The following is a 21,775-nucleotide window of genomic DNA, read 5'->3' on the forward strand; positions in this document are numbered from 1 at the left end:
CTGGCAAAATATACAGAAATTCACTAAAAAAAACTATACTGACTGGGGCAGTAAGAGTTTTTCAGCTGTGGCGGTCTGAATCTCTCTGAATATTTGCTGTGATCAGCCTAAAATCTGCATTCCTTTCTGAATTCTGAGAATTCATCTCTGTGAGGGCAAGTGAGCAATTAAGTGGCCATCTAGGGTTGGTAACAACCCCCAGGTGTGAGCAATTTTGCACTTCAATTGGAAATTCCAACCATTCACAGCTCTGGCAGAGGGCAGGATCCAAAGACAGGGCTGCTCCCTTTAAATATCAGAGTTTTCTCCATCCAATTCGGACGAAAGTCCTCTGGTTGCGTTGCACTGAGAGAAGTGAAAGTATATCCTGGCAAAATATACAGAAATTAACTAAAAAACCTATACTGACTGGGGCAGTAAGAGTTTTTCAGCTGTGGCGGTCTGAATCACTCTGAATATTTGCTGTGATCAGCCTAAAATCTGCATTCCTTTCTGAATTCTGAGAATTCATCTCTGTGAGGGCAAGCAATTTTGCACTTCAATTGGAAATTCCAACCATTCACAGCTCTGGCAGAGGGCGGTCTACGCTTGTCACAATCAGCCTTAATGCGAGAACAGCCGCGTTCAATTCCAATCACAGTATAATAACAGGGGTGTTTGCTAAAGCGGCAGCGTCAGCCGCAGCCGTCCTTGGGTAAGACGGACACCGAGCAAAGGGAACCAGTCCTATTCCCTCCCAGTCTTACAATATGTGCCACTCCAATCCTGTTGTTGTCTCCGGTCCACGCAGAAAACTGGCCAAAAGGTGCAGAAACCTATCTAACCTTCGGCCTCTCAAACAGTCCTCACACACTGTCACTTCCTTTTCCATGGGCCTGTGGAACTGCCAATCCGCAGTAAACAAAAGCGATTTATTACGGCTTACACGAACCACCTTTCTCTTCAGCTCCTTGCTCTCACTGAGACCTGGATCAAACGAACACAGCCACCCCTGCTGCTCTCTCCACTAATTACACCCTCTCCCACACACCCCGCCCTTCTGGGCGAGGAGGTGGGACTGGCCTGCTAATCTCCAATAAATGGAAATTCACTCCTCTGCTACATTCCATCAGATATGACACTTGCGAATACTATGCCATAACAGTAACGGCTCCTGTTAAAGCCTACGTTGTGGTCATTTACCGTCCACCAGGCCAGCTGGGTGGCTTCACAGATGAGCTAGATACCCTGCTCTCTTCCATACCTGATCATGACTGTCCGTTGCTTGTCCTGGGCGACATGAACATCCACTTCGACAGTCCAGACTCTAATAACTTCATGACGTTAATTCATTCATTTGACCTCCAGCTGGTCCAAAGTCCTCCTACTCACAAAGCTGGCAAGAACCTTGACTTAATTCTCATCCGTAACTGTGCCACAGATGCACTGGTGGTAACGCCTCTCCACCTGTCAGATCACTTTTTTATCCAGTTTAATGTCACTCTACCAGAGCAACCCTCTGCTCCTGCACCAATGGTTACGTTCCGCCACAACCTCCGAAACTTATCCCCAGCCCAGTTCTCCTCTATTGTTGCCTCTGCCCTACCTCCACTCAGCACATTCTCCTCTCTGAAGGCTAATGATGCCACTGACTCACTCTGCTCTACTCTGAACTCATGTCTGAACAGGCTATGTTCTTTATCTACAAGGCCTGCTCGACCCAACCAATCCCACCCATGGTTGACTGATACCCTCCGATCACAGCGTACCAAGCTCAGAGCTGCTGAAAGAAAATGGCTCAAATCCAAACTTCCCGATGATCTCATAAACTATCAGACACTATTGTCCTCATTCTCAGGCAGCATCACCAATGCAAAGACTGCTTTTTACAACGACAAAGTCAACAGTGTCACTGACACCCGGAAACTCTTTTCCACCTTCAAATCACTACTCAACCCTCCGCCTCCTCCTCCTCTTACCTGCCTCACCACAGACACATTTGCATCCTTCTTTACAAGCAAAATTGCAGCAATTAGCAGCGAATTCTCTGACCCCCACCCGACTCCTAATACTGTGACATGTAGAAGTCCTACTACATATCTTTCTGTATCTCAGCTGGGCGGCACTGAATCAGTTGCTAGCACCTCATTTTCTGGCTTTACACCCCTCTCTGAGAGTGAGGTATCCAAACTGTTGACATGTAGCCATCCTACTACATGCTCGTTGGACCCTATACCAACAAACCTTCTTCAGTCCATTAGCCCAACCATCACGCCAGCTGTCACACATGTGATTAACGCCTCACTGTCCTCCGGCACTTTTCCCACCGCATTCAAAGCAGCTCGGGTAACACCTCTTCTCAAGAAACCCTCTCTCAACCCTGCTGAAGTCGAGAACTATCGTCCTGTCTCACTTCTTCCATTCTTATCCAAAACTATTGAACGGGCGGTCGCTAAGCAACTTTCAGAATTCCTCCTACAGAACAATCTTCTTGATCGACTGAAACTGCTCTGTTGTCTGTGACAGAAGCCTTAAAAGAAGCAAGAACAGCAGCAAAGTCCTCAGTTCTCATTCTGCTTGACTTGTCAGCTGCATTTGACACAGTTAACCACCGCATCCTCCTCTCTACTCTCTCTAAAATGGGCAACTCTGGCTTGGCTCTGTCCTGGTTTGATTCCTACCTCAAAGGACGCTCATTCAGTGTATCCTGGCATGGACAGTTGTCTACATTGTCTTGCCTCACCACAGGGGTTCCCCAGGGCTCAGTGCTGGGACCCCTGCTATTCGCTATCTACACCACCTCTCTGGGTGAGGTTATCCGCTCACATGGCTTTTCCTATCACTGCTATGCAGATGACACTCAGCTCTATCTGTCATTTCCTCCTGATGACCCATCGGTCTCTGCACGGGTCTCTGACTGCCTCTCTGACATAGCCACTTGGATGAAGGCACATCACCTCCAGCTGAACCTCTCAAAAACTGAACTGCTGGTCCTCCCTGCTAAACCCACAATACACCACAACATCAACATCAAGATTGACTCCCTGTGTCTTGGTGGTGGTGCGAAACTTAGGGGTGATGATTGATGACCAACTCACCTTTTCCAGTCATGTCGCCTCAGTTACCCGGTCATGCCGCTTTGCACTTTACAACATCAGAAAAATCAGACCTTACCTAACTCAACATGCCACTCAACTCCTGACACAGGCTGTTGTCATCTCAAAACTTGACTACTGTAATGCCCTCCTGACAGGCCTGCCAGCCTGCTCAGTAAAACCGCTTCAGATGATCCAGAACGCGGCGGCGCGCCTGGTCTACAACCAGCCAAAAAAGGTCACATGTCACTCCGCTGCTCATTGAGCTCCACTGGCTACCTGTTGCAGCCCGCATCAAATTCATATCTCTAATGCTGGCCTACAAAGTTGTCTCCGGTACTGCTCCTACCTACCTGAACGCCCTGATTCAGACATATGCTACCTCACGACCGTTGCGCTCTTCCAATGAACGGCGCCTGGCTCTGCCCCCCGTTGGTCCAAGGCAATCCAGACTCTTTGCACTTCTTGTTCCCCGCTGGTGGAACACACTACCAGTTCCTACCAGAGCAGGGGCGTCCCTCTCTACCTTTTAAAAAACTCCTGAAGACCCAGCTCTTCAGAGAACATCTTCTCTCCTAGACCACATGATAAGGCTACTCCTCAAAGAATTGTCACTAGCACTAATAGCTCTTATTGCACTATACCTTGATTGTTTGCTTTTACTCTTCCTGTAAGTCGCTTTGGATAAAAGCGTCTGCTAAATGACTAAATGTAAATGTAAATGCTGAAGAGGACATGCCCTTGAAATGGGTGTTTCAACAAGACAATGACCCCAAACACACTAGTAAACGAGCAAAATCTTGGTTCCAAACCAACAACATTGATGTTGTGGAGTGGCCAGCCCAATCCCCGGACCTTAATCCAATTGAGAACTTGTGATGTGACATCAAAAATGCTGTTTCTGAAGCAAAACCAAGAAATGTAAATGAATTGTGGAATGTTGTTAAAGAATCTTGGAGTGGAATAACAGCTGAAAGGTGCCACAAGTTGGTTGACTCCATGCCACATAGATGTGAAGCAGTTATAAAAAACTGTGGTCAAACAACTAAATATTAGTTTAGTGATTCACAGGATTGCTAAATCCTAGGAACAAAAATGTTTGTACAAAATAGTGTTGTGTTTGTAAAGTCAACAGCAGACACTGCTATTTTTTTGAACACACCCCTTTCAACGAATTGCCCAATTGCACAGCCTTAAGAGTGTGCATATCACGAATGCTCTTGTTGGTTTTCTGAGAATCTACTGCATCTACTGGTACCTTGTTTGCCATGTAGCAATGAAAATATACTAAAAACCTTGATTAATCTGGTTAGTCACATTGGACTGCTATTATTTTGAACACTACTGAACATGAGAAGGCCCCATCTTCCCCACATACAAAAATAAATCAATGAACACATATATTGTTAGGCTTCAGGTGGACTAAGGCCAAAATAACAAACAAAATTATTCTGTCTAGGAAATTACCTCAGAAAACAATTGTCAGAAGACTTACCTCTCTACCTACTTAAACAGGAAATAAGAATAGCAAACAACAAAAAGAACAAGAATAACAAACCTGGCAGTCCACCCTTGCCACTCAAAAGGAAACTGTATCTTAATCTCAACCAAGTTGTACTTAGCAGAAGTGTGGCTGGTTGGGAGATGAGGAGGATGAGGAAATACCTGCTGCCCCCGACGGTCGCCATCTTGGCTCTTTTAATACAACTTCCCGGCTGCAGCCAATCCTGGCCAGGGGGTGGAACCTTTCCACCAATCTTCCTGTGGCTATGGCACACTCCTATTTGCATGTGAAAGTGAGAAAACAAAGACACAGGGCACATACAGAACAGTCTGCAAGATGACTGCTTTCATAACAATCAGTATTAGTGTCTTGAAGGATTGTGTCATTTCATAATGAAGTTCAACCAATACTCCTGGGAGCATTCACCTGAGTCGAAATTGAGGAGCACTTGAAAAAGAGGTGTATTGGTAAAAATAAGAAATTGGCCCTAATGTATGGAAGAATGATCCTATCTTTATTCAAGAGCGTAGATTTTCAGTTTGAGAGCATAATTTGTCTTTCTCGTGCTCACATTTTGCGCTTGCACTCAGATTTCTGCTGCTTTCTTTCAAAATGTGTGCGTGCACTTAAAAATCACATGCTTGTGCTCACATTTCTTCTTCTTGGACACAAACATTTTGCTCGCACTCAAATATGTCCTGTGCGCACTCAAATCTAAAGTCTACGTGCTCAGATCTCAACTCTGCGCTCTCAAAACTTTTGTGCTCGCACCCAGAACACGCACGTCCTCTCAGGTTGAGGTGTCTGCTCAGACTGAACGATGTCCCGCCCTGCACTTAAACTAGTGTGTTTCACCAGCCAATAGGGAGACAGCTAGATTCAGGCCCGGTCTTAGGTGCGTTCCCTCGTCTTTTTGAGCGCTCCGTCGGGGCGGGTAGCCTATATGGTCTGTTTGTAAAACTGCTTCTCTCTTAAAATACACCAATTTACCATATTAGCCAGCTATTTGAATCGTCACCTATTTAAAACGCAGCATATTTATGTAGAATTAATCTTAAGTAGTCCTAAAAAGAGTTATGGTAGTTTAGATTATATATATATATTTTTTTCTATTATTATTTATATATATATATATATATATATATATATACATATACATATATATATATATATATACATATACATATATATATATATATATATATATATATATATATATATATATATATATACATCTGTACAGTGCTGTCACGATAGTCCAGCGGTGAAGTACACCACCAACTGTTGCATTTTAAACCATGGGACGCCAGTTCGCATCCCGTCCGCCGCACTCTTGCTGCATGTCTTATTATGATTTAAAATTTTAATTGATAAATTAATGTAACAGTAATACAATCCGTGTAACCAGCTGATTCTCTTATTGCAACGTGTATCACCGTCCTATTTACGCGGTCAAAGCCAGGGGGCGCATAATTAGGCTAATGTTGGTAATACTTTCACTTTCACAAGAAGAAGACTTTGAGCAGGATTCGGAGCGCGGCAGCGAATGAATGGGAGACAGATGGATGGCCAAAGACCTCAAGTAAGTTCATTGCTAAATGTTGCTACAACTCAAAACACATCGATCATATACAGTAGTTTCAATAACAGTACAGTAATCATTTTGACACTCGTACTTATCAACATATATAGCGGGCCTTCATTGTAACATGTACAACGAAAGTAGCCTACAATAATTGGCAACCTATGATCGTACCAGCGGCAGGTCGGCACACATAATGATGCGCGAGCTGAAGGGAATCCCCGCTGACGTCACTTCATTCATAATGAGTTTCTGTCCCTAGTGCCGACAAAGGCCCGCTATATATGTTGATAAGTACAAGTGTTTTGAGTGGGTTACACGGATTGTATTACTGTTACATTAATTTATCAATTAAAATTTTAAATCATAATAAGACATGCAGCAAGAGTGCGGCGGACGGGATGCGAACCGGCGTCCCATGGTTTAAAATGCAACAGTTGGTGGTGTACTTCACCACTGGACTATCGTGACAGCACTGTACAGATGAAGAAAAAAAAAAAAAAAAATATATATATATATATATATATATATATATATATAAATAAATAAATAATAATAGAAAAAAAAAATATATATATATATAATCTAAACTACCATAACTCTTTTTAGGACTACTTAAGATTAATTCTACATAAATATGCTGCGTTTTAAATAGGTGACGATTCAAATAGCTGGCTAATATGGTAAATTGGTGTATTTTAAGAGAGAAGCAGTTTTACAAACAGACCATATACCCGCCCCGACGGAGCGCTCAAAAAGACGAGGGAACGCACCTAAGACCGGGCCTGAATCTAGCTGTCTCCCTATTGGCTGGTGAAACACACTAGTTTAAGCGCAGGGCGGGACATCGTTCAGTCTGAGCAGACACCTCAACCTGAGAGGACGTGCGTGTTCTGGGTGCGAGCACAAAAGTTTTGAGAGCGCAGAGTTGAGATCTGAGCGCGTAGACTTTAGATTTGAGTGCGCACAGGACATATTTGAGTGCGAGCAAAATGTTTGTGTCCAAGAAGAAGAAATGTGAGCACAAGCATGTGATTTTTAAGTGCACGCACACATTTTGAAAGAAAGCAGCAGAAATCTGAGTGCGAGCGCAAAATGTGAGCATGAGGAGAACAAATCTGAGCACGAGAAAGACAAATTATGCTCTCAAACTGAAAATCTACGCTCTTGAATAAAGATAGGATCCTTCTTCCATACTAATGTACATGTCAGCCAGACCAATCTATCATAGGCTGGTGTGGAAGAAACGCCAATACAGAAATGCAAAAGATTGGTTTGAATAGTATAGAAACAGTGTGTCCACTGGAGAAAAGTTTTCAGCTTACTCAGCAACGTAATTTCAGCTGTAAAATGTCCAAACCTACTATACTATGTTCATCAGAATCAGAGCAAACTATTGGGGAATTTGGGTATTTTCAAACTGGATTCTATTTGTCCATGGCTTTGTGTGTAAGTGTCCAGTGTGGAAAACAGTTTTTGGCCCAGTATTGAGCGAGAGTGCTGTAACCAGTGGCCATGAAACGAACTGCAAGGGCAATTGCACACCATCAATGTAACGTGACAGTACGTCCAATAAAAGTCCTTGTTTTTGCTACTGACAGGTTCAGATTCTTTTTTTAAAATGTCTGCAAATATAAAAGTGACCATAGAAAAAAGGAGAAGTCTAAAATCTTGTGTGTTTCTTTTACACAGCGGTGGAAATTTTAATGAGAGTTGAGAGGATTTAGAGGAGTTTGTTGTGTTGGAGTATAGAGAGCGAAGTTATCTAAGAGTTCAATGCCATGTCTGAATACGTAGATGATATGTAGATATGGATGAGGGCTTCAAATTCAGTAGTTGCCGTGTTCTTTGAGCATTGAGTATTATATAGAAGAGCTCTCAGTAATCAAAGAGCAGACAACAGGCAGTGGAGCTTGAACCAGCTGCTGCCAGGCCTCAAAGCTCAAGAGATTGCCGGTTGTTTTGCTGTGGATGCGGTGACCTTCTGCACACAGAAGCAAAATGCTTATGTTGCAAAGAGTGGCCTGTTAATGCTCAATATTCAGATATCAGAACAAGACTAATCATGAGCAGGACTTGGACACAACAACATACAGACCATATCAAACAAAAGAAGAAAATTGAAGAAAATAATGTTTTTCTTTGACAGGTCCTTTCCATAATGTTCTCAGTCTCTTATCGTAACAATCTGTCTGTGGCAACAAAAGCTATGGAAGCCCTGAAAGGCAAGGTGATTTTTTTTTTCAGGCATTTTTGGCCAAAACCTAAGTTTATCTCGTACGAGAAAAGGTTTTGGCCAACAAACTTTGAGGCTTAATTAGGCTGTTTTGAGGGAAGTGCCTGATGCATGATACAAAGGGAAGTGAAAGTTCAGCAAAATGCAGCATGTACAAAATGTTTTACCGTATTAGTTAACTACAAATGTCTGTAAAACATAATGGGACTGTGCATAGGTGCCGACTTGGGGGGGCAGCTGTGGCTCAGTTGGTAGAACGGTCACCCCCCGATCAGAAGGTCGGTGGTTCGATCCCAGACCATAGCAGCCTACATGTTGATGTATCCTTGGGCAAGATACTGAACCTCAAATTTCTCCCAATGCTGTCATCGGTGTGTGAATGAATTCTCAATGGTGGCAGGTGGCACCAGTGTGCCCTGGTAGCCTCGGCCACCAGTATGAATGGGTGAATGAGTGTAGTCTGTAGTGTAAAGCTTTGGATAAAGGCATACTATATAAGTGCACTCCATTTACCATTCAAACAGGTTAGATATAAGGTCTGATGGACCATATTGGGAAGGGACTGTGTTCCACATGGCTACTTAATATTCACGTTGGGTGACCGTGATCATGGTGTCTGCAGGCAGCGTAAACTTACCTAATGTGTATATTATGCACCTGGATGTAAAATAAATGTAGCAACAAATAGCAAGTTAAGTACACACCTGGGCATTGTTTGTACATTGCAGCTGATGTGTCTGGACATCGCTGTTGCACAGGAGGTCGTATGAGATGAAGTTTTGGCCAACCATGCCCAAAAAAAATAATAATAATTCACCTTGCCTTTCAGGGCTTCTGTAAAAAGCACTTTAAGTAGATGTCATGTTACGTTTTTACACAAACAAATATTTTTCTATGTCAGAATTAGATAAATACAAAAGTAAATCTAATGGATATTTCTATTCATGATATTTCTGTTCATGTTATGTGTCAAATTTTTTTCCTATTTACACTACAAAATATCAATTTCAGTATCTACCACAAAAAATCCAGTATCGGTCGGATTATAATCCACAGAGTTTGCTGCTGTTCTTTTTTTTTTGCTGATGACGACATCACTTCTGAGGCCAAAGCTTGTTTTCTGTAGCATCTCAAAGTCACAAAAAACTCACCTAGAGGCTACAACAACTTTGATACTTTAGCTTTTTTCAGTGCTCAAGTAACCAGTCAGCAGCTGATTGTCTGCTTCAGTGTGAATTGAAACTGAAATTGGAAAGAAGAGTTCAGAAGGTAGTCATTTTACTGCCCCCTGAAACCACTGCAGTCACTTCTAATTACCCAAAACAGGTATTTTAAATGATGCAAGTCAAGTACAATGTGTATATAATAAAAGATTGTCTTTAATTTCCCCTTGTGCAACCACTAAAGAGGTAAAACACTCATGGCACCTGGCACTATCGTCCTGTACATCCAGTCCAATTTACCATTCAGAGACACGATCTGAGCCGAATGAAAGACTGAGACTTAGTGTGACTGGGATGGATAGCCTCTAACCTGCACCATTGTCGCTTTAGACGATGCTGTTAACAGCGCCCTGTCAGTCTGACAACATCTTTTCATTTGTGGTGGCTGGGGAGAGGAGGCAGGGCGCTATCACACATGATCAGTGAACCTCTCAGACCCAGCCGCTCAAGTGTAGCCCAGCACTGCAGCTGTAGTAAGGAATAAACTTCCCAGGCTGGCTAAGTGGCATTAATCATTCTAATCTTTGTCATCATCAGCATCAAGATCATCATCATTATCACCGTAATTATGACTATCATCACTGTATATCTTCATTATCATATTCACATCAAAGTTTCCTGTACCTTCAGCTTCACTGAGCACAGAGCGGTCTATTTCTTTTCACTCTTATGTATAAATAAACATGAGCACAGCGGCCAGTGAAGGATGCTGTGCTGCATTTTTATGGCGTTTTTTAGGAAGCTGTGTTTGCCCTCTTGAACCGCAGATCATCAGGTGCATTGGATTAAAAGCAATGTGTTCCCTTTAACTTGAGGAGAGTGCTTTGAAAAACAGACAACGTTAATCGAGGTTCCTGTGATTTGCCTGTCAGATTTCCAAAATTAGGCTCTATAGTTTGACGGTTATGGGCCGGAGAGGCAGGGAAGAAGCTGCAGTCAGGTTCTGCTTGGACTGTTTGGCCAAAGGAGCTTTAAATTAGAAATGTGAAGGAGCAAGGGGACAGCAGGGAATTGCAACGGGCATTAATCTAGCCGTGCGTTCAGATGCATTCATCTTTCCTTCCGTTTGCGGTCCTGGCAGAGCCTCTCCTGTGTGTGGCAGGGAAATTGTTTTGTGCACACTGTGTGTAGGTGTTTGTGTCTGTGTGTGTATATGCGCTTGCGCTCACGTGTCTCGTGTGCCTGTGTGTGCAAACAAAGATAATTCAGCGTTCTGCTTGGGAATGCATCCACACTTTGTGTTTGGAGTGTCAGAGTGCCAAATTATACCTTGTGAACGAGCAGGAGGGCCGCTGTGTCTGCTGCAGGATACATGAATCTTTCTGTCTGTAGTCCATGTGCTTTGGGAGCATGAGGCGGGCTACATAGAGAGAAAGACAGAGTGGGAGCATTTAAAAGCCCACCTGCTCTTCGCCCAAAACTCATCCTCCTCTATCAGCAACCGTGTTTTATAAATCTGTCTAATCTGGAAGTAAATAAACTCTGAAACGCAGCCCTCTCCCTCACCGTCTTTTGCATCAGCCATAAAGTATTCAAAACTAACAACAACAAATCCCTTTTTGCTCCCAAGATATAATACGTAACTTATCCACAATAAGATGTTAAAAACTCACAAGACCTGTTATATGTTTTGTTAAATTCTTTACTTCGATTATCCCAAATGTTTCCCACAACTTTTAATGCTAATTAAATCCATAATTTTAATCAAGGTAATGGTCCATTAATGTTTATTTGGTTCCCTGTCAGTGGCGTCATATCCCCTTTCAGAATGAGTCATGAATTGACTTTTATCCAGTTTTACGACACACTTTTTAGACTTTGGTCATTTTTAAATATATATTTCAACCGGATGAAGGATTTTAGTCAGAGAAACAAGCTGCTCTACCAAGCAGGATTGGAGTATGTATTTTTTTTATTTTATGTTTTTATGCATTTATGCATTTTTATGCTAATAGCAACAGAGACAGGTTCGAAAGGGGAGAGAGAGGGAAGACTTGCCCCCGGCTGGACTCGAATCCGAGCTACTGCCATAAGGACTAAGTGCTTATTTTTAATGTTAACTGCATAATTCAAAGTTTTAACAAGTTTTAATAACCTGGTCCGTTGGTTTCGGAGAGGAGGAGACATCTACAGATAATTCGGCTCATGGTAAAAACCTTGTGAACATCTGAATCTTTAGCTATCAGAGTTACAAGCTGAGCAAACATTAATAGCAGCTCATCTCACAGCCCCTTTGGAAGGTCCTTGACCTGCCGAGCACCATCAATAAAAGACTTATTTTTAACCTGAAGCGGCTTTATTCAGTATTTTACTAGTTTTAAACACCTATCTGGAGAAGAGACCTCAGCGGATAATTTGGCTCCCTGTAAAAAGCTCCTGACTAATAATGAATAATGAATCACGAATAATGAAGCATGACTAACCAGGAGAAACTGACTGCAGAGTGTTGAAAGTGTGTTTAAATGAATGATCTTTCTCCATGTGACATAAACAAATAATACGAGAAAAAGACTACACAAAGGCCTGTAGTGTGTTCCTTTCCTTTTTTGTGAGGTGGTTGTATTAATGTCTGTAGTTGTGTGTGCGTGTGTGTGTGTAATAGTAATAGCTGTGTTTTCTCTGACCCCTCTCTACAGGATTGGCCTTCTGCTTCTGGGGGAGCCTCTGGACAGAGAGACTACGGATCAGTACCGTCTGATTGTCACAGCCTCTGACGGCAACCCTGGAGGGGTGAGGCACAACCCTCTTTATTAAGCTATTGGCCTGGTTCCTGGGGGTCGGTGATCCTCAAACATTTTGAACACATTAAGCTCAAATAAGATCTTCTCATACAAGCTTATTAGCTCGGAAATTTGGCTCAGTGAACCCAAGAGCTTCATTAGCCTGGAAAATGTAAGTGCGTTTGAACTTTAATACCCTATGATTTTGTCACAGATTCATAAAATCTGTGGCGGCACAAGGAGTCAGGAGCACCATGTCTTTGTGCCAAACCAGTGCGACACCAGAATAATGAGGGCTGCCTGTTCATTAAGTCCATCTGGAAATTACAGTTTTGTGATTTTGGTAATCTGTTTAGTTTGTTACTGGAAATTCACTTCACTCACTGTAATTGTGTAGGGGCTGAGAGATGTTTTTCCAACAGCACAGATATGTTCACCAGGACTGACATTCAGGTCTGTCAGTACATTATTCTTATTTTTCAAACTCAAGGTATTTCCACTCACTAAGTGTTTGGCTTTGCAGTTACCAGTGTGGAGGGCAATTAACTACCCCGCAATAATGTTAATGTTTTTCTCTGTCAACTGGAAAAGTTCTAACTACTGCTACATCTGCTGTTATGTCTATCTATGTCTGACTAAAGTACATTTTGTTTGTGTACATTTTACCTGCAGCTAGTTTGAGCTATCAAAGCAGTTTTCCTCCTTGGATACAGAAGAATTGTTTTGAATGGCAAAAGGATCATAACATATTTTATTTATATATACCATGCTGAGTTTATTTTACGGTAAACTTAGGCTGTGTGTACAGAAATGGATCAAGAATAAGAGCAACTTCAATGCAATGATGAAGCTGCAAACTGGTGAAAAGAAGCAGTAGTGTTGTATCTTGCTATTGAGCCTTTTTTTAAATATATTTACTTACACCATGGCTAATAACTTGGTTCTTAAAGGAACAGTTCACCCCAAATAACTCTAACCCTAAAAAAACCCTGTTTTTTTCTCCTTCCTGTAGTTCAATTTATCAGCCTAGATGGTTTTGATGTGAGTTGCTGAGTGTTGGAGATATTGGCCATAGAGATGTCTGCTTTCTCTTGAATATAATGGGATAAGATGGCTCGGCTTGTGGTCCTCAAAGCACAAAAAATACATGTGAAAAACACATCTGCAGTATCTCTTTCCAGATCCAACACTTGGCAACTCATACCAAAGTTTTTTTGGGGTGGTGGTGACCTGTCCCTTTGACAGAGTACTCCTGTGATGTAATATTGCATTTTCAGAACATTTGATGCAGTAGAAAAGAAAAAGGTCAGAGTCACAGCAGCAGAGGCTGAAATATGCAGACTTTTATTTCTCGTAAATGCCCACATCTTTCAAACTCCAGTTTGTAGCGCAGGCAATCTGTTATAAATATGTAGTGCCCAAGTCCTAGTAAGGTGATAACCCTAATGACATAACTGTGACATCATCAGAGTTATTTTCTCAAGAAAACTCAGTTAGAGAAACCTTATTCAGAGCTACAGAAGAGATTATATAACTGTATAAAGAGAACTGGACACAGCATCTTTAATTGGAAAAGCGGTGCAGTTCCCATCAGTATAAAACTGCTGCCCACACCATTTCATCACCAGTAGTTGTGACTTTTGAGTCTTTAAATCCACAGAGCTGTCTCTGTAACTTAGCCTTAAGAAACAGCAGACACTATAACTGAAAGTGAATGCTTGCTGCTCTGTCTCCCACAGAGAGCTGATAATCATATAAACCGTCTTAATTTAATTAGACTTCACCTCAGTTGGCTCAGATTTCACAGCTGTCTTTCTTCCAGGCAGAGGTGAAATGTGGTTTCCTTTTTAAGATGCTGTGTGTGATAGGTAATGAACATTAGCTGATGAGCTGTCGCAGCAGTGATGTTGATTGCCCCCCTCTCACCTGTGCGCGCATAAACACTCAGAACTACAGCTCCTCTTCACATGTCGGTCAAGTGGAGCTGTATGAGAAGTCTATGTGCTGTGTATTTATGTGCTGTCGTCGGTGAGTCTCAGAATCCCAGAACTGTAGGAGGCAGTGACAGGGTCAGAGAGGGAAGAGCAAATGAATAAAAAGAGTGCAAGATGAAGCTTCACCTCACAGAATGAGGTAACCACAAGCTGGTGCTCTTTGTCCCAATATTAGTGGCAAGATCATACAAGCCAACCCTCTCCACCTGTATATTGTGTGTGTCTCTGAGTGTGCGAAACGCCTCGTTCACCGAGTAAATTACTGGCTGACTCGTGTGGGCTAAATGTCACAGCTAGGAAGAAATGCTGTCACAACAGGAAGGAAGTTGAATGACTGAGAAGGGTAAAGGGTGGCGGGAGGGTGGAGGTGAGGGACTCATTCAGCGAGACGGAGTGCTGCGAGGAAGGCTGGAGACAAGCAAACGATCAAAATAAGCACAGGAGGAGGGCACGGAAAGGAGAAAGTGACAGAGAAACGGAGGGGGACACTGGGGATTCAGATGTGTAATTAGCACAGTACTAACTTTGGTAACCATGGGAACGGGGCACAAGGAGTAAAGCAAGCCATCCTCTCCACAGTGCTCAAATCTGCATACACACACAAACTTTCCTCCACTTGTTGAATTTTAACTCTTACGTCTACCGATGCATGAAACAAATTGTTCTAATCCGTGTGACCAATTCAAAATTTGTATTCTCAACAGTGCAAGCTTTAATCATAACCATCAGAAAGCTATTCTCGCCCTCAGAGGAGGAACTACATAGCAGCCTGATCGTATCAGTCCCTGCAACATAAGCCCCTTTCAGACTGCATTTCAGCAAAAGTGCTGTAACGAGCTCTGCCGCATTAAACCTTCAGACATTCATACTGATTCTGCAACCGCGCAATATTGGTCTCTATTCACCTTCAAATCCAGCATCGCGGAACAAAGTTGGAGGAGACAGTGATGTGAAACTATACACACGTACACATACTGAAGTTGTGGAAATATGTATACAGGCAGTATGTGTACAGTAAGCGAAGGCAGTATCAGGGTATCCATGGGCTCTGAAAAAGTCTTAAAACGGCTAAAATCCAATAATTAGAATTTAAGGCCTTAAAATGTCTTAAAATCTCATAAAATGTCTTAAATACGATTTTGAAAGGTCTTTAAAATGTATTAACGTGAGTTTTATTTAAAACAAATAGACAAACTTCAGTCTCGCTTTTTAATGTGGCGATTTTTTAGGAAGCTATAACATAACTACAAAACGGAACTAAGTACCTGTGCAGCCCGGTCAGAATATATTGAGCACAACCAACAAGTGCGCTGTGTGCATGCTGCAGTGTGTTACAGGCTAGCATATCAGCAGAGAAAACTTAACGAAAGCCCACAGTAAAGCCAAATTACTTGTGTCTGATGGGTAAGTGCAAGTTGAACAATTTGTGGCTCCAGAACGAACAATTTAATTCATGTCTTTTGTACTTCTTTTCCAATATGGATGTGAAATGGGTCTTAAACTGTATTTATTATTGTCTTAAAAAAGTCTAAAAAAGTCTTAAATCCGACTTGTTGAAACTGGTAGAGACTGGTAGAGATAAAGGACGGCAGTATGTATACAATAAGAGGCGGCAGTGTGTACAATAAGAGGCGGTAGTGTGTGTACAATAAGAGGCAGCAGTATGTGTACAATAAGAGGCATCCGGATTGTGTATAAGGGACGGCAGTATTTGTAGAATAAGCGAAGGCAGTATGTGTATTATTAGGGATGACAGTGGCGAGTGCATGCAAAACATTGATGGAAGAACTGCACGCCATGATTCTTCTCTCTGTAGAGATTCTACAAAATCACTTGATTACCGGTGAAATGTCACAGAGGAGTAAATATCGTGGCTTGTACCAGCATTTTTCAGCCACCTCTGGATCTTTTAGACAGTGAGGACAAAAGACGACTCATCACAGAGCTCCATCTATTTCATCTTAAATAAGTAACAAAAGCTCATTAATTATACTCCTGGTCATAGAGGTAGGATTTATTTATTTTTTTAGCTTTGATAAGAGCGCCCACACTAGGGCGGAGATGCTAATTGGCTTCGGGCTCTTTTGTGAAATTGAAAATAAGTAGATCCCATCACCACATTGATGGTGAGCTCTCTGCATAAAGGGACATAAAGTGAGATGGTTTTCAGCATGGGTTGCCATGTCAAGTCAGTCATGAAAGGACTGATTATGTACGTCTCAGAAGCTAGAACAAAAAAAACAACAATGGTGGAGGAATTCCCAGCAGACAGAGAGATGAAGGTGACATTAACTGGGTCATTTCCTCCATGACATTGCTGCTGAGTGTCTCATCTGCTGGGGCAACTTCAAACAGCTGTCTTATGGGAAGTATTTTTTTCTTGCGAGAGCCAACTCCACCCACAACCCACCCATCCTTCTTCCCCCAAAGGAGACCATACATACCATTTGCATGCAGCTTCATCCCGGTGCACTGAGAGTTTGTGGATTGAGCTTATTCAGCCATTTTTCTGTGTTGATTTATAGGCGTGCTATAGGTGTATGTACTGTGTCATTGTTTGAAGGTTAACGGCACTACATTGCTACAGATGTCCCTGTAAATAAATGAACATCTAATATGATGCTGAGGGAGATTTGTTTTGTCCAATGAGCTTTGAGATCAAACAAACCCTGAACATTAAACAAATGCCACAAAACATAGTTTATTTTACTACAAACATGAGTTAAATATAGTCTACAAATCTGACATCCTCTAATGCCATACTAATTAGCAGTATTCATAGTATAGGTAGATTATGAAACCTGGGAACTTGGTACAAACAGCCTCATATCTCTCCTACATAGGAGCAAGACACAGACATTAAAGTTGTTTTGCCATTTTTGTTTTTTCCCTCTTTGTATACATAATGCATCTCTCTTTGGTTTGATGTTTCTTTGTTGTCCTTTTGTGTCACTTTGTGATTGTTTTGGTCTTTTTGCTATGGTTATTTGCTTCTTTGTAGTCATTTTGAATCAGTTTGTAGTTGAATTGTGTATCTTTGTGGTCAGTTTGAGTCTCTTTGTAGTTGCTTTATGTCTGGTTGTTTTGCTTCTTTCATAAGTCTAATTTTGGTCCCTTTGTGTCTCTTGGCAGCTGTTGGCTTCCCTTTGAAGTGCTTTTTGTTCTCTTTGTAGTTTGTCTGTGTCCCTTTGTAGTTATTTCATTTTTCTTTGTGGTCATTTGGGCATATGGGCGATTTTCAAATGACCCCCTAAAACCTGAAGTTTTTCTGGAAATTCAACACCTACTAAATAATAGATTTTTCCGCCTCTGTAGCAGATAAAAATGAAATTCAAAAAGTATTTGAGAGCTTATACCCGTGGCTTTCATACGAAGTTGAGTTTATTTGTCCAAACCTTCAATAAAGTTTTTCTTAAAAATCAACAAACTCAGCAAATGTTACATTTGACTGAATAAAAAAATCCTATGCATAATACTAATACATGCCCATTAGCAAGATGCTAACATGATATGACCACTGGAAGAACAAGACATAGTTCTCATTAGCCTACTGTAATAAAAAAAAAAAAAATATCATAATAATAATAATAATAATAATAAATAATAATAATAATACATTTTATATATTGCATTTTTCAGGGTACTCAATGACGCATAAAGTAGCCTAATATAAGACATAAACAGTCATGATTTCTTATATCATCATCACAATCAATTAGCCTATTATTATTATTATTAATATTAATATATTATTAATGATATTATTATTATCTCCAGATGGCCACAAATCTGTCTGTTCTTTGGTGAAAATATGTCGTCTAAAAACATATTCCTCATCCATAAATGCCGGTCGATTGGTTCCGAGGGTTCAAAGTCCAGATCAGCAATAAAATCACCGGCGCTGTTTTCATCAGACCTCTTCAGTCACTTACTGCTGAGCTCCTCCGGTATAGTCGTCTTCCTCCATGATTTATAAGTTCTGGAAAAGTCCGATGTTGCATTGCGACACTCCCACATGTATTCTGATGCATTTCATTGGCCAAGAGGCCGAAAATAGGTGAAAAAAAATACAAATACTACAAAATGACATATCCGCTGTCCCGGCCTTAATGGTAGAGTGACGCAACAGCACTCCCGGTTTTAATGGTAGAAATGCGGTAATGCTTTCCCGGCGTCAATGGGTTAAATGTGTTGGTGTGTTGGATCCTTCCTCTAAAACTAAAAGTGTATACAAATAAAAGAAAAGTTGTGATGGGTCCAATATGACACTTTAAATGTCCCAGATACTGGCTCCTAAAATCTTAAAAACTTTACCATTTTGACTTTAATAACTACCATCAATATGTCTGCCCAAACAAGAATGCAGGTCAGTAGACTCAATTGGTACACATATTTTCTTCAAACAAAGCATTAGTGTTGGCGTTTAAATTCCACTTAATATCACTGATAGTACATAAGTGCTTGTAGGCGTACTCCTCCACAAATTTAATAGTTGTGTTATTCACTTTACAGGGGCTATGACACTGTCTATGTTGATGTCAGTAATTTGACATTTATTTGCATTCTATGTGTTAACAAGACAAATAGCCTTTTAGCAACTCTATGAGGTTGTACTGGATAGGATAAATATTGTGAAAATTACAAATTTGAGTGGAGGCAAGAGAAAGAGTGAGAGGGGTCACCACAGTTGGTACAATTAATTTGCTTGTAACTAAGAATGCCTGTTTATAATGTCATTGCAATCCATTCAGTAATTATCCAGATATTATCCGACCTCATCTTATACTTCATGTATGTTAATCTTCATCACAGGGTCAAAATTTAAGTCATCACATGAATTATTAATTTACTATATAAAGGGACACTGAATAACATTGGTCTGTCTTGTGCTCTTTATTTTTTTTATTTTTTAGACATCGACTACTACTGTGAACATCGTGGTCACTGATGTCAACGATAATGACCCTGAGTTTGACCTCACCATATCCACCAACTTTACCGTCCAAGAAGAAGAGGCCAATTTGTTTGTAGGACAAATCAGGGTGAGTACGATATCTTGTTCTTAAATGATAAACTGCTGTTATACCAACATCAACATACCTCTCTTTTTTAAGCAAACAAGTTTTTTCTACTGTTGTATAACCACATGTTGTTTCTCATAAATTACACAGACCACTGAGTCACAACTGTGCCTCGGCTCTCATTGTTGTTATCCATTAAAATTACCTGGCATTTTCCAACATGGTCAATGCTGTTGGACAGATTTGTCACTCAGAGCTGCATCCCTGTTGACTGACTAGGTTCAGCACCACTGAGCAGCCAGACTTTTCTAATTATAGCTGTAGATTAATTGGCCTGATGTTTGTGACTGGATTAATCATGAAATAATGACAGTAGACATGCTCTACACATTTCGTACATGCATACAATGTGACAGAGGGGGAAAAAATACACAGGTCTCGGTGTTTAATTGCCTCTATTGCTCACCTTTTTTTAAATGTAATTTTGCCACTAAATCCCCACAATTGTGTTACAAACTCATACATCTGTATCTCTAAATAAAAAGAGTTTGGCCTGAGTTTGGAAGTTGTCTAAGCCAGTGCAGGTGCACAATACCAGAAAAAAATCAATTAAAACGTCATCAACAGTGAGATAATTAAAAAAAATAAATTAGTTTGACAATGAGTTAGCCATTGTAATGAACATGAGCAAAAGATAATTCTTGAGTTACTGAGTTGTACTGATAATAGGAAAGATAATAGCTCAGCTTATTTGTTTTTGTGAATTCACAACACTATCTCTTTCTCTATCTCTATGTAGGTGTTGATATTTCCAAAATATTTTCATCTTTGTTTTTGGTAGATAGCAAAGTGTTTGTGGCTTTAAGCTTTTAACATTTAAAAGATTTGAATATTTTTTCCGCTCCCTTCACAGAATCACATCATAATATTTGTTTGTGTGCCTTTTCAATCCCCTGTCATATCTTTGTAATTGCTTATGCAAACAATAAATTTGCCAAGGGTAAACAGGAACTCTCATATCAGTGGCGTTTGTCACCTTTCAGGATATATACCTCTAACATTAGGCACCCCATTACATTTTTCAGGGGGTAATAAAATGGACCACCAGAAAATGTTGCGAGTTTATGAACTGTGAAATAAGACAAAAGGACATGTGAAGGAAGCTTGGTGTTTGAATGAGGTAAAGCTAACTCCCAAGTCTTTCCTAACAAATGCAGCCAGCAGATAGATTAGAGCTTAGCCCAACCCACTGTGTCTCTGCCTCGGAAGGTTTTCTCAGCTGGCATCTTGCCGACTTGAGTTGATGCTGTGCCTTTCTGTCTGAAGTACTTAGCTCAACACAATCCTGCTCTCCTTTCACATGCATATAGAGAGGTTTGCCTGTTGTAGCTGATCAAGAAGGGATGGAGGCTTTTTTTTGATGCAACACTAGGTAATCAGCAGAATCTTTAAACACAGATAGACAAATTTAGTGAATACAACGATCCTCCATTTTATTTTATTATACGACAATACTGTGAATTGATGTTATCACATTTTTGTCACATTAGAAATGTTACCATCCTACTCTTGTCTGAATGTTATACTGTGTTAAGGCAACAACCTGCAAGACTAGAGGATTACTGCCTGTAGCTATGCAGACGACACCCAGATTTACTTTGCTGTTTAACCAAAAGTTTGTGCTATAAGATATACCTATTGGGTCAGTGCTTAGAGCAAGTCGATGGGATTCAGTTACAGAAGGATAAAATGGAGATGCAATTTCTATATAAGAAATGTGTATAATTCTGTATATCAACAAGGAGGTTTAAAAGTTATTGCACACTTATCAAGTTGAAAGGAAATTGTTAATAATAAATTACAAGAATAATACCCTTGTTCCACCAAAAACAGCTTAAAATAGGTGATACACTGTCTTCTTTCAGTTTTTTTGTGGTGTATCATGTTCAACATCACCAACGTGGCTGTAAACAGGGTTAGTGAACAGTAAAAGCAGCATTGAGGCCAGTGGAAATACTACATTGGCTACTTTTTTGTGTTTGTTATTCGGTCTCTCTTTAAATCTCTGTGCTGACTGATTTGAAAATAGTGTTCCAGCGGTGCTTGGAAGCAGACAAGAATTTGTGGCTGAGCTGATAAAGAGTCGTAGAAGTTACCAACGGAGGCGGGCCATATGAGGCTCCACGTCCTCATTCATGCCTTCAATCATAATGAATAGCCTGTTGCTGTCGTCTGTTACCTGGTCTTTAAGCCATTTAGCTGCTGTCCAAGAGAATTGAGCACATTATCCCCACTCTTACGTCTTTACACTGGCTTATAGTCACAGCATAGATTGGAATACAGCTACTTTTATTTTAAAATTACTTCTAATCAGAAATACATATCTGGTATGCTTTAGGAATATAAATGTAGTGCCTGAGG

General features: G+C 40.8%; 1 protein-coding gene across 1 annotated transcript in view; it reads left to right on the forward strand.

Annotated features, from left to right (window-relative positions):
* pcdh15a (protocadherin-related 15a) overlaps positions 1 to 21,775 on the forward strand; it is a 264,071-nt gene that overhangs the window by 163,175 nt on the left and 79,121 nt on the right. Inside the window, exons 19-20 of the mRNA XM_059358970.1 lie at positions 12,256 to 12,349; positions 19,247 to 19,375. Of these exons, the coding sequence (XP_059214953.1) occupies positions 12,256 to 12,349; positions 19,247 to 19,375 (223 nt within the window). The remainder of the gene's footprint in view (positions 1 to 12,255; positions 12,350 to 19,246; positions 19,376 to 21,775) is intronic.

Source organism: Centropristis striata, chromosome 20, assembly GCF_030273125.1.
Source record: "Centropristis striata isolate RG_2023a ecotype Rhode Island chromosome 20, C.striata_1.0, whole genome shotgun sequence".
Lineage (NCBI taxonomy): Eukaryota > Metazoa > Chordata > Actinopteri > Perciformes > Serranidae > Centropristis > Centropristis striata.